A 14,397-nucleotide genomic window follows, 5' to 3' on the forward strand; every position below is an offset into this window, starting at 1 on the left:
TAAGAAAAAATAAGTTTTGGAAGACGACTGAAATGAATGAAGGATTCTGTTTTGTGATATACACAGTAGGTCTCAATGTGCCTAGCACTGGAAAGTGTTTTTGTCGTTGCAATAATTATGATGCGATACACGGGTACAAGTGGTATTAACACTTTATGATATGATTGTGGCTTACTCAGAAATTCCAACCTCTTATCTGTTAAATATTTTCTGTGTTTGATATGTGTTTAAATATGAATTACCATGTCTCCATACTTCACTGCAAGTAACCCTGTTTGTTTTTCATCACTTGAAATTGTGTTACCTTATAAGCGTACAAACAGAAGATGTCAAGATTGAACTGAACCCAGAAAGGGTTACAGTTTGCCATACATTTGTGATTCTCTCCAACCCCTCCTTGCAAATGTGAGGTACATATTGACTGAATGAAGTGCTTCTTACTGTTCACTGACTTGCAGTTTGTAATGACCCTGACATTAAGTATTGTTTCGTTTAGCTCTCGAGGAGAAGTGCCAGTTTACTAGACATGTTCATCGTCACCATCTTACGAGCTCTTGGCTTTATACTTAGCTTTGAAATGTATATATTTGTCATGTTTTATTCAGATCCGGCTTTCAGTTTTTATGATGAATAAGGTAAATTTGGGAATTATTTCACTTTACTTCCTCACAGATATACTTACGTCTGGCAGTTATGTGTGCATTTGGGTCACCAGGTATAACTTGTGTTGTCACTTTCTGGCCGTTTGAAAGTTGTTGCTGAGCTCATCCTTTCTATTAATCAAGCTGATGTCTGTTGCACAGTTTAGTTCTGCTTTGTATTTGCAGACTGAAGAAGTCTTCTGGGAAAAGTCAGTTGTTAGATTATTTTCCATTTGTCAACTTATATGACTAGCATACTGTATAATTAACTGGATTGTTCTTGAAAAGCTGATCAAAAAATTATGTCTTTTTCTTCCCANACTTTACTTCCTCACAGATATGTACTTACGTCTGGCAGTTATGTGTGCATTTGGGTCACCAGGTATAACTTGTGTTGTCACTTTCTGGCCGTTTGAAAGTTGTTGCTGAGCTCATCCTTTCTATTAATCAAGCTGATGTCTGTTGCACAGTTTAGTTCTGCTTTGTATTTGCAGACTGAAGAAGTCTTCTGGGAAAAGTCAGTTGTTAGATTATTTTCCATTTGTCAACTTATATGACTAGCATACTGTATAATTAACTGGATTGTTCTTGAAAAGCTGATCAAAAAATTATGTCTTTTTCTTCCCAGGAATCTAGAATTCATAATCAAGTTTATCACCACTGAACCTTGTCTTGTGCCAGTTGGATCCAGTCCACAGTTTTATTTCCTTCATGTGGCATACATATCACAACCATCTCATCTTTTTTTTTTTTTTAAATATTCCCTCACAGTATTCTTACTCAGAGAAGAATATAACCTAGCCACATAGATGCAGCGTAACTGAAAGGGTAGTGAACGCTGATATTTATTGAGGATCATGTCATTTGGCTGAAATTAGTAATGAAATTGTCATTTCTGTTCCAGTCATGGTTATAGCTCTACCTGTCATTTTGTCAGAGGGCTCGTTCTGTTAGACCAGATGTGACAGCTGAACGTTACCACTCCTCCTTTTTGTCTGGGACATCCCCTGTTCAAATGTTACACCAGTGGCCGGCTGTCCTGGCTAAATTATTGGTCACCGTTACTCCCTGGTATTTCTTGAGATGGTACCTTAAACTAGGTCATGAGCACTTCCTTTGATGTCCTGCCTGATTCATGATTCACAAATCATGCTATCATTTTATGTTACACAAATTAAGCTGTTGAATAAGCACTGTAAAATACACCGTGAATCATTTTGTATTTACAGTCAGCTCTTGCTTATTTTTCAGTGTCCTGCAGTGCGGACATGACTATAAAGTTGTGGGACTTCCAGAATTATGAGTGTATCAAAACAATGCATGGGCATGACCACAATGTATCAAGTGTAACTTTTATGCCTGGTGGAGACTTCGTTGTTTCGTCTTCAAGGGACAAGACTATAAAGATGTGGGAAGTAGCAACAGGGTAAGGGAAATATTGTTTGCAGTTTAATGTTGTAACATTATGTGCCATTTATACTATAGCTTCCTTTCTTTGCAGTTGAGTGTGTATTCTCTTTTTGTTATCAGTATATAAAATTTCTGCATTAACAGTCACGTTCCCATGAAATTGGACATCTTAAGTGTAACCACAAGTGTCCCTCCTTATATTTCAGTAAAATCACTGAATAATTTTAAAATTTAAAATTCCTTTGTTCTAATTTTAAGGTGATTTCAACTAGGATGAAAGTGTCATCTAAGAAAGAACAACCTATGTTCGTACCTTGCATACGTCTCAGGCCATTACTGGACGGTTGCCACCCCCCACATTTGTGGGTTATTGAAATTTGAAATAAGAATTGTATGTAGCATGCTTAGCAAAACAAAGAAATGATGAAGAACTTGACAGAAAAGAAAATCCAGTTCATGTTCTGGTATTTTGGCTACCCTAAAGATGGAAAGAACATGTTATTAACCACATACCAGACAGCATGGTGCCGTAACTCCAAAGACCATAATATGAATCAACACTGCTTTGAAAACTTCAAATTTAAAAGAAAGTAAATTTTCATATTGTAAGTAACCAGCAGTTCTCCAACATTTCAAAAGTTTTGTAGCGGTGAGAAAGTTATGTACTGGCGAGAAGGTTCCCCAGTTTATTTTCCTTGATAATCATGCTATTGTGGGTCATCTTGCAGCATTTCTTTGTACTCTTGTCCAGCATATTTCTTTCCTTATCACTTGCTCCAGTTATTCAAAATACCTTTTTTATGAAATTCATTTGCATTTGTGAATCTGGTGAACTAATATTCCAAGGCTAACAGAACCATGAATGTGAATTATGGTCTCTTACCCCTAGGGAAGAACAAAGATNTAGACCCATGAATGTTGATTCTCATTATCTGTGATTAAAGCGAACATACTTCTATCTGGATGACATGAATGTGAATTATGGTCTCTTACCCCTAGGGAAGAACAAAGATTTGGGGTATATGAGAACAAGGTGTTTTGGGTCTGAGAGCAAGGAATTAAAAGGAGGAGTAATAGAAATGCATAGTGAGAGGCTTCGTAATTTGTTTACTTGGTCAGGTATTGTTAGGGTCATGAAATCGAAGATGATGGGTGCACTGCATTGAGGAAATGAAAAATGCAGACAGAATTATAGTTTGAAAACCTGAAGGAAAGAGACCACTTGAGTGAAAGACCTCACTGAGGATAATATTAAAATGGATCTTAAGTAGGGTGTAAGGGTGTGGACTGAATTCATTGTCATGATAGGTCAGTGAAAGGCTCATGTGAACATGGGAACACATTCTTGGAACCCTGTTGTACCCATGGACGAGAATTGCATTATACAGCTCAAAATGAGGGAAATTTGTCCTGTATTGAAGTTAACTTTGAGGATGTTTTGTTGTAATCAGTATTCGACATTGTCGTGAAAATTGAATGTGGTTTATCCAGTGAATCTGTTGTTGCAGATACTGTGTAAAAACATTCACAGGACATCGGGAATGGGTGCGTATGGTTCGCGTTAATGCAGATGGATCTTTGATTGCATCGTGCTCCAATGACCAGACCATTCGCGTTTGGGCTGTAGCTAGCAAAGAATGCAAAGTGGAGCTACGCGATCATGATCATGTAGTGGAATGCATTGCCTGGGCTCCTGATGTTGCGAGTTCTGCCATTAATGAGGCAGCGGGAGCTGATAATAAGAAAGGAGCTCATGCAGGTCCTTTCCTTGCCTCTGGGTCAAGAGATAAAACCATAAAGGTAATCAACATGAATACCACATTAACCCAAATATAATATGGCATGTTCTCACACTATGGTGTCTGGAAACACAATGATAATTTTATATTCATGAACATATAGTAGATTATAAAATGCTCTTCTGGAGGTAATGTTTTTATGTTGGCAGTAGTGCTCTGCAGATAATGTTTTTAGAGTGGGTAATGCAGTGGTTCCATATAGTTCTCTCTCTTTTATTCAAGATCAAGGAAGTATGCATCATATAGTGTAGGAAAAAGTGATGCTGTGTGTGCAGTACTGGATGCAGTGGGTAGTGTTTGGTACAATATAGTTGGCAGCATCAGATGGTCAGTGCTTTAATATGTCTACACATTACTTCATATTTGTCTGTGTTAGAGCAGGAAAGTGAAACACATTTTATAAACTCCCATAATATCAACGTTGTACTGTATTTGAACATCAGTATGTTTATGATTCTCAAGTATTCACTCTTAGTGAAATGCAAGTTGGTCAGTGCTAGTATTCATACAAATACATTTTTCAGAAAAAGAGGTTATCACCTTGTATTCAGATAAATGTGGTAATGTGCAAGAATCTGCACTTGGTCATTTGTGGTGTCACTATGTATGGGTGATAGGTGTTCAAGTGTGTGCTGGAATCAACTTTGACAAATACCGCTATCAGTCAACCTGTCATTCTATTCGTCAATGACGGTGTTAGTTTGACACCAACATATGTGTTGTTAGTTAAAGTTGTCCAGCATCATTAATAATCATCAAACATCACAGTGTCACCTGAGATTGTCTGTTGACCTCTTGACTACACCATGAGTTCTAGCACCCTTTCATGTGGATGTGAGTAGTGTGTGCCCCTCCTACCAGATCAGCAGAGCAGATTGTGGCAGGCTATCAGATAATCTCCCTGTATTTCCTGCTCTTATCTGATATCTTGGTTTCAGATTTATATGTACAATTTTATCATAAATGTGATATTAAATCAATGCCAATGAAACACATTTTCTTAAATTGATTTTTACTCTTCTGGACAGGTTTGGGATGTGGGCACAGGTATGTGCCTGTTCACATTGGTGGGCCATGATAATTGGGTGCGTGGTGTGGTATTCCATCCTGGTGGTAAATTTATTGTGAGTGCCAGTGATGATAAGAGTCTGCGGGTTTGGGACACACGTAACAAACGATGCATGAAGACACTTGAAGCTCATCAGCACTTTTGTACTTCACTTGGTAAGTATGCTGATGATCCTCTTGAATACAGTTGATTCATTCTGTGTATGGGAAAGAAAGTGGAAATTGCGATATTTCTAGTTGCCTCATGGCACATCATAATATAAAATTCTGTTAACTGGATATAAACTCCCGTCCAAGTACAGGGAGGTCCTTGAAGAAGTAAAAGTGTATGCACTGTGGCAACACACACTCCACATAAGGGCAGGTCATGGGAAGAAAAGAAAGAAAGGAATAGGAACATGAAACAAATGCAGTATATGAGACCCATGGTATTTTAGCGTGGATGGCGCAACAGGAAGTAGGGATCACATGAACTCTGCATTTCCGCGAGTGGCGTCACATACCCCCACTCCTTCCATCACTATACAACACTCGGTAAATACCCCTCCCCTCTAGGCTGTGATGTCACGCGACAGGGGAGTCCGTACAGCGAGTGTTGCTAGGCAATCTGTAAACACGGGAAGCGAAGTGCATTTTCCGCTGTCCACCTGAGGGTTTATAAGAGAAACTGGAATGCCTAAGGAGTTCACTTGCAGTCTAGTATTTGCTGGAGTCAGTTGAAATGCAGCAGCTGCTGAAGCCAGTTAGTATTCGGAGTATTCAGTATGAGTTGGAGTCTGCAGAGTTGCTGAGTGAATTGATTCAAGACAGCCTGGAAGTGACTACACTGCAAATGGCAGTAATTGTGAATTGTGTAAGTGTAAGAGCGAGTGTACAATAAATTTGCTAAGATCCAAAACAGCATGAAGTCATTTGTCGCGTCACAAACACCCAACACTGACAGTATTCAGTTCAGTTCAGTTATTCAGTATTGAGGGGGTGGGTTACCCCATGCACCGCGACCAGTTTGATCTATTGTGCGTCCCCCTTTGAATTTCTACTGTCTCCATACCCTACCGGTACTAGTGCTGGCTATCATTCCCTTTCTGCCAGTGAGGTTTCGGCCTTCTACTGGCAGTGGTATCTGATAGTTAGTCCCTTTCTGTCAGTGAGGTTGTCCCTCCTCTGGCAGTGGTACCTAACTTCCCCATCTACCGGAGGCATTGGAAACTACTTGGGCGGGAAATTTGCCTAATTTAGCTCAGAGGTCTCGTAGAGACATAAGGTTCTTTTACGTGCCATAAATCTATGACACGGGACCCATGGCTTAAATTCCCTCCCGGAGGACTTGTTCCCTGAATTTTTCTGCCCTTAAAAATTCCACGACCTCTGCCGGGTTTGAACCCGCATACCTTGAGTCATGAGGTGGGAACGTTACCCCTAGACTACGGAGGCCGCTTAACACTGACAGTATGTTTATACCAGAATTTTGTTGACTGAATTATAATATACATACATACTCTAAATCTGTCATTCCATTCGCAAGAGACTTTAGAGCGTTTATTGCTTCTTGCATTTCCTTTAGGGCAAAGAGCTTTGGTCGTTGGTGTCTTTGTATGGGCTCATTTAGAAGTGAGTTTACTTCTTGTACTTGATTGTTGTTGTGTGGAGTGAATACTTCTTGTAGATGATGTGCAAATAGGTCGGCTTTTTCTCTGTCGCTTCTTGCCCTGTTTCCTGGGGCTGACGTCAATTTGTGTATTGGTGGTGATGCTGACATGGGCTTTCTTTTGTTTGTTATTGGTTTCCAGGTGAAATTGTCTTGTCTTATGAGGCTTGTGATGTAGTTCTCAAATGATTTGTTCTTTAATTCATGTAATTGCGTTTGTAACTTACTGCTGATTTTGTTGCATTTTGCTCTGCTTTCCAGAGTGGGTGTCCTCTGCCAGGTTGATCTAGCTCTTCTCTTTTCGGCTATTAATTTTTTTGTTCTTGACGGTACGTTATTTGTAGGGTTCTTTGGATCATTTTGGGGGGTTGCTGTTTTGGCAGCTTCTTGTAGTAGGGTGATGAACTTTTTTACATTTGTTTTCTATGTTGGTTGGTTCTTTCAGCTTGACTTTTAGTTTTGTGTTGTCTTCTATTATTTTCTTGAAGAGATCCCAGTTTGTTTTGGAGTTGTGAAGTCTGGGCTTGGATTTCCTTAGTACAACTGATGTGCTTATTGTTGCAATGATCGGAGTGTGGTCCGATGTTAGGTCAAGGTTTGCAGTTGCGTTTGTTTAGTTAGGAGAGATGTCGTTTGTAATGGAGAAGTCTAGTAAGTCAGGAATTTCATTTTTATCGGTGGGCCAGTATGTTGGTGTTCCAGGTGATAATGATGGAGTAATTGTTATTTTGGGTTGTCTTGTGTAGTTCTCTGCGTTTTGTTGTTATGAGTCTTGAGCCCCAAGGTGTATGCTTGCTGTTGTAGTCTCCGTCAGCTATAAATTTTGTACCCAGGGTTTGGAAGAATGACTCGAAGTGGTTTCTCTCGAGGTTATGGCGGGGAGGACAGTAGACTGCAGAAATTGTGAAAGCATAAGGAAATGTTTTGGCTTTGATGGAAGTGGCTTGTATGTGATCTTTTTCATATTTTGGTAGTTCATGATGTTCGATTTTTTCTTTGATTAGGATTCCCGTGCCTCTGTGGGCTTTGTCTTCGGGGTGGTTTGTATGGTAAAGTTTGTATTTAGGGATATTGAAGTAGCTTCTGCTGGTGAAGTAGATTTCACTGATTAGTTGGATGTCGATTGAGTTTGTGTTTAGAAATATTTTTATATCTGTTTGATTTGTTAGTAAAAAACTTACAGGTCACATTGGATGGAGTGATTTATATTTGTAATTTTTATATCTTCTTGATGATTTGGAAGTCCATTGGTGTTCCATTGGGTTATTCTTAGGAATTTGGCCATTTATTTCGTTTTGTTGACGATTGTTGTTAGCATGTTTAGTACCACAGTATTTTGTTGTGATAATTGTTGAATTAAATTTTTGAATTCGTTTATGAATTTTGCTACTATGTTAGTTGTTTCTTCTCTTTGGGATAAATTTCGCTTTGTGATTTCTGCATAGCTTCTGGGTTGAGTTATTTCTAAAGGTTATATATTTGTTGTGTAGATTGCTGGAGTAGTGGGTCTTTGGGAAAAACTTCTGTTGATATCTGTGGTTAGCTTATGAAAGTGTTCACATCCTCTGTAGTTTGCGGGGTGGTTTCTTCCGCATAGTGCGCATCTGGCTGGTGTTTCCCTTGTCTTCTTTCAGTCTGTTGTATTGTGTGGGCCGCCGCATTTGACGCATACGTATGGCTTATTGCAGTATGTTTTTGTATGGCCCTGCTGTTGACATCTCGTACATTGGATTATATTTGTTTTGTTTGAATGGGGGGGGGGTCCATTTTTACTATTCTCTTTTGGAGTCCTGTTATTTCATAGATATTTTTGTTGTTTTGGGCTGGTTCTAGGTCTACAAAGAATAGGTTCAATGGCTCTCTAGTAGCTTTATGATATACATTAATTATATTTCTGACTCTGTGTCCTAGTTCAGCTAGTTCTTGTTTTATGTCTTCTATTTTTGTTGAGTGATGAAGGTATCTTATTACTATTCTATATGTTCGTTCTTCTTTCAGTTGGTAAGTGTGGTAGTATATTTTTTGTTCGTTGAATTCTCTGATCATTTTTTGTAGGTTTCTGGAGTTTCACAGTTTATTTTGACAGTGTTGTTTGCTAGACTTGGTGAAGTATAGCTCTTGTTTGGCTATTTTTTGGATTCGTTTTATCATTTCAGAGTAATTTTATACCCCATGTATGAATATTGTCGGTGGTTTAGGTATTTTTGGTGTTATGGTGATTTCACTGTTTGAGGTTCCTGGTTGTTGAGATAATGGGTTGTATCGGCTGTTGGTTTCTATGTTATTTGTGGTGCTTTTTGGTTGATTGGAGGTTTCTCTTCTCTTTGTGCTTCGGATTATTTTCCATTTGTTATTGTTATTTTTCTGTGTTTCTTCTTCTTCTTTTATGCTGGATGAAGTCATTTTTTGTATGTGTTGACCTCTGTAATTTATTTTGGGTGGTTGCATTTGTTGTTGTACTGGTGTTGTGTAGTAATTGGGGGGTAGTTGCATCTGTATCACTTGCGTTTGTGATGGTATCGCAGTTGGTGAAAATGGGTATGTTGTGGGTTCATGGTTGGACAATGTATGTTTGGTGGGATATGATTTTGTTGATTGGTGATCCTATTTTTGTATTCTGGTGTGATTTCTGCAGGATGCATCATTGTAGTTATGAATTGTTTACATTACTATCGTACCTGCTGGTTTGAGGTTCCTGTTCTTGGTTGATTTGCACTGTTTATCACTATTTGTCACTATTTTTTTCGTTTAGAAATTAGTTCATTCGTAGAGCCGGTTCTCGATGCGTGTTTACGATTTGAAGCCCAGATGAGTAGTGATACTTGCAGCTGTCTACTATTCAGGAGCCATTCTTTGTAGTACTGGTGGTACCCACTACATGCTGCATGCTCACAATTCCACATATATTCATCCTGTAATTTCTTGCATGTGCATAATAATATTAAAATGAATCTTAACCAAATTGGCAATGGACTGGCTTCATCTGGCCAGCTGTAGAGTGTAGTGGTGCACCTGTGTTAATGTGCTTGTGAACCTTTGGGAGAGCTATCAACTTCCCAAGGAAGATTCTGCTGTGTAGTTAAAGTGAAACTAGAAAAAATTTTCGTGCCTGCTTTTGGTGTAACTTGAAGCTAGGCTTGCAGATTTTCTACAGGAAATACTTCATCAGAAACTGTGATACTCTGTGTCAGATGTTGTGAATGCATACCACATTTATCCTTTCATAATTATTCATGTTTCATATCTGATTCCATGCAACAATTGCAGCTGATACAGAATCATTAAATTAAGAAATGTAAGCCTTCTATTATGGATATGAAATGTTTTTAAACTTGATCATGGTCATTGGCTAACATTCATCTCAGAATTTTAGCTGCCCACTGATCTGCCAACCCTGTAGTTTAATGTTTCAGAACGTTATATGAAAAATTGAATCATTCTGTGTTTCAGATTTTCACAAGACTCATCCATATGTAATTTCTGGCAGTGTAGATCAAACCGTGAAGGTATGGGAATGTCGCTAACCACTCTCGCCCGGTCAACTCATGAATGGGTGGACATGCAGCTGAACATCGTATCAATAATATAATTATTATATACAGTGTTTCTGTACCCTTCTAATTTATATACAAACATAATATTATGAACTTCAGTTTGCTTGTGGTATAAAAAGAGATGTTCTCCCCATTTTGTGTTATGCATTGCCACTTCAGAAGCTTTGCACCAACCAGTTGGACAGGAGGAAAGCAGAAATGTCCATTGAACCCATTGAAAGTATGTAGCAAGAGCTGCCTGTAAGAGAAAAACATAAAAAAAAAGGCCATGAAATCAGACTGATGGTGTCAACATTTTAAAAACTCTCCTGCACATAATGTTAGTCTAAAATGTATAAGATATGGAAAATTGGTTTGCCCATTGGAAAATTAACACTTTCAAATGCTACTTTATTTTTCTTTATAGAGACATCACTGGACAACGTAGTTTTACAAGTGAAGCTGAATGTCAGGAACCTTGGCCTATACTTGGCTATCCTGTCTTCATTCTGTACTATTGCCAAATTTCCTGTTGTGTTTTGTGTTGGTATAGTTTATGTTGCACAACATACAGTAGACATTCACTGAGTTGAGATTTTTTAATAAATACATTATTTAACAACAGTATTGTGGCAGTTACAGTACACCTTTTGAGTTTTCTTGTTATATGCTAATTTAACTGTTTAGACTATAAGTTCTAAACGTTCTGTTTTCTTTTTCCCATCTTAGCTCTTAATGGAATATTGTCTTTTTACATTAGCACATTTCCATAGCTTTTCTTATCACAGGAGGGTAAGAAAATGCATGAAATATAAATAATAATGTAGGAGAAAATAATTGTGAAATTTGATCCTCAACATGAATATATATGACAGTTGCAAAACTGATGTTGAATTTGGAACACAAAATTAGCTAGAATGCATCAAGGTGAAATGAAACCTTTATATAGGTACCAGTTACTTCACTCTCCTTGTGCAAGCTGTGTATGTTGCTGGTTCTGGTGTGCATGTAAATTCAGTAATTTTTTTATAACTCAGTATCCTGCAGAGATGTTCTAAACATGCCATGTTAAGAATGGAAGGCTTGTATGTTGCTACAGTGATTGTTAGTGTTTTTATTAGTCCTGAAGTGCAATGTTGTAGTGTTTCCAGTTCTGACAGGCAGTGATATGAACAGATTGGTGGTATGCACAGAGACATGTCATAACACAGCTCCCTGTCCAGACTTTTGTGTGTTGAATATGTTGTCCCAGTAACATGTACAAACAGAAGGTTATCAGGTTGCTTTAGCATACTAACTTTTTCCCCTCCTTTGCTATGTTTGTCAGTCTCTAGTCGTTAGCCTTGTAATTATTGCAGTTTCTTCTTAGATTTCATCTGCATTTGTGATATAACACAAGTTGAATACTATATAGCTATATTAGTTCAGGATCTACAATATTAGTATTTATTGACATTCGTATTTTGAACTCCTTCATAGGTACCTCCTTCATAAGACTGAGCTGTGTACAGAAAATACAAAATTATTGACCTTTGCAACCCATTTATTCAAACAAAATTTCACCAAGTCTTTGGTGTGTTTGATCTTCAGAATGGTTTTGAAGAAAAGTATTTCAATCAGTTTGTGTCCTAAGTGTGGAGCCAATTTTAATTGGAAAGGTCTGATGAAGAGTGAGTGGAAACACACTGGCATGTGACTTTAGTGTGATCTTGAATTGATTAAGTCATTATTCTCTTGTCATTTCACAGAAGTGATATATTTAATTCATCCAGATTACTGTAATGTCATCTGTACCAAAATTTTTATTTTCAAATAGAAACCATCCTGTATATCTGACAGTTTTGATTATTGTAGGAAGGCTGATTAGAGTTATTCTTAAAACAGTTCATGTATCACAGCATACAGGAATATATGATGTTTTGACTAGGTAATCACTGGAGTCTTTGATACTTCTGATTTAATATATTAGTCACGTGAGTACAGATCTTCATGCTGTTAATGTGCTTGCAAAGTTGCCATCACATTTGCTCTACAGTATAGTACATGTACCAGGGTGGGAAGAAAGTCCACTATAATGGCTTGAAATCCTTGTTATGAGTCATACTAAATAGGAAAAGAGGATACTTTTTAGAATTCTAATCCTCCAAGACATTTCAAGCTTTTTCATTTGAAACTTTTGTCCTTTATTTTCATCATGTATGTATTTCAGTATAAATATATGCATGGTATGATGCTACACATAGTACTCATTGAATTCTAACTCTGAACTGTTTTCCATTTATTCATAACCAGTGTCATCTTGTATTGTGTACAATGCCAAAAGGGATGGGGCGTAGAAATGAAAATTCTGATTTCTTATAGATAAGCCGTTTATCCTATTATTGCACTTAGTTGGTACTAATCCTTATGAATAGATAAGCCGTTTATCCTGTTATTGCACATAGTTGGTACTAACCCTTATGAAGCAGGTTTACCTTTATCTAACATGGGTTTCAGGATAATGTATTATGGTATATTTCCTGTGACAATCATATTGGAACTTAAAGTGAAGGAGTATAGCTCCTGTTTATTATGACAGAAGAAACTTTTAAATACAGTGTTTGTTCTGTAGGTATCAAATTTTTGTGGAAACCAAGTTTCCACTTTCTGCAAGGGATATATTACAAATTTTGGACTTTCTTTCCCAAGAGTTCATTTTCTTTTTTTGCAGTTCATAAAAGCAAGAATCTTACACAGTAAAAATTTGGTAAGTCTTTGCTTAAAGCATATTTTTAAGCACTTTTTAGATATGAATGCAAAAATTTCCTATATCCTATGTTATAAATCTAAAATCTTCACTGCTAATGGTTTCTGTTTGACAGTAAATTCTACTATCATTTTCAATGTTGAAGTCATTACAGAAGTCTGATTAATCCAAAATCCTAATCTCCATCAAATGAAACTACATATGCAGCCTGGAATTTAGTAGTTTCTACTTCTGTTTGTATTGTAATTTTGTTGGCATTATTGCTGAAAGTGCCAGGCAGTGTTCAGGTTATTAAACATAAATTGTCACACAAATTTATAATTAAATGTGATTAAACATTTCAGTTAGGGACAACAGATGTTTGTTAACAGATATTTTTATTAGCTGCCACAAATATCATTCGGTGCTCATCCATCTCACCTGATTATTCTGCATGTAGTTGTATACAGACTAATTGAGCAATGTACCTGGGTTCCAGTCACATTACTTTGCAGAAATAAAATATTATGTGTGTGACAGTTTGCTTATGTGAACTGTTATACAGAGCCTGTCTGATGGGGATGTAGAAGCAGACTACCTTATATGCTGTTTCTTGTACTAGCCATCTAAGTCATATACTAAGAACTGATGTTATCTGACCACTAAACCAAGCATAGAGGCTCCACAGTACCTAGGCTGTTGTATCTCTCACAGACAACTTATTCCAAGCATTTTATTGCAGATGTTTGTAATTATAGCTACAAAGTGATTGTTTTATGTAAATTAGAATTAGCGAGAAAAAGAGGATCTATTCACAACCCAGAGCAGAGGTCTGTAAATGCTTTGGATGACAGTATCTGAAGTATTGTACTTCATTTTCAGCAGCATTTTTAGTGATTAGCAAAATGACTACTGTCTCTGCCAAACCTCCCACCACTTTCAAATATGATAGAAGGCAGACAAAGAAAATACGTCATTGCACTCCAGACAGTCAGATGTCATCCTAGTCGTCGAAAAATTCACTGCAGTAACCGAAATATTTTAATTATTCCTCTGAAAATGTTAGTGAACTTGTTCTTTGACATTTAGTGGCATGTATTCAGACCAGCTGATTGAGCATTGCTCCCTCTTCCCCCCCCCCCAAACTTAAAATGTGGACACCAGCCACGTATGACCAGGATGTTTTAACAACCCATGTTTCTGGATTATAGACAGTAAGCCTTGAAATTGATACATTGTTGCCAACCACATAGTATCGCATCCAAAATCCCTGTTCCCAGATGTTAAAGCTGAAGAGCTCCTTTTCCTCTCGCTGTCCTCATTTTCATATATTTGCTTACCAGTATCCATCTCATTATAATTTTAAATATTTGCAGATCTTCCCCTGCTTACAGTCTCTATGTGATTATCAGAGGACAATTAACACTTCCATTCTGCTTTTGATGCAGTAAATGTAATTTGTTATCATTCTGAGAGAAACAGCCTGTGAGTTAAAGAGGCATGTTTCTGTTCTTCTGTGCAGAATGTGACCTCCAATCTACATGGCATATATTTTTTCCCCTGGTATAACAGT

General features: G+C 37.5%; 1 protein-coding gene across 2 annotated transcripts in view; it reads left to right on the forward strand.

Moving 5' to 3' along the window:
* Window positions 1-12,335, forward strand: part of LOC111866268 (lissencephaly-1 homolog) — an 83,051-nt gene extending 70,716 nt beyond the window's left edge. For both annotated transcript variants that reach the window (XM_023855054.1, XM_023855055.2), the window contains exons 6-9: window positions 1,893-2,067; window positions 3,560-3,851; window positions 4,879-5,074; window positions 10,017-12,335. In XM_023855054.1, the coding sequence (XP_023710822.1) occupies window positions 1,893-2,067; window positions 3,560-3,851; window positions 4,879-5,074; window positions 10,017-10,090 (737 nt within the window). In that variant the 3' untranslated portion in view covers window positions 10,091-12,335. The remainder of the gene's footprint in view (window positions 1-1,892; window positions 2,068-3,559; window positions 3,852-4,878; window positions 5,075-10,016) is intronic.
* The last annotated feature ends 2,062 nt before the right edge of the window (window positions 12,336-14,397 follow it).

Source organism: Cryptotermes secundus, unplaced genomic scaffold (genome assembly GCF_002891405.2).
Source record: "Cryptotermes secundus unplaced genomic scaffold, Csec_1.0 scaffold1025, whole genome shotgun sequence".
Lineage (NCBI taxonomy): Eukaryota > Metazoa > Arthropoda > Insecta > Blattodea > Kalotermitidae > Cryptotermes > Cryptotermes secundus.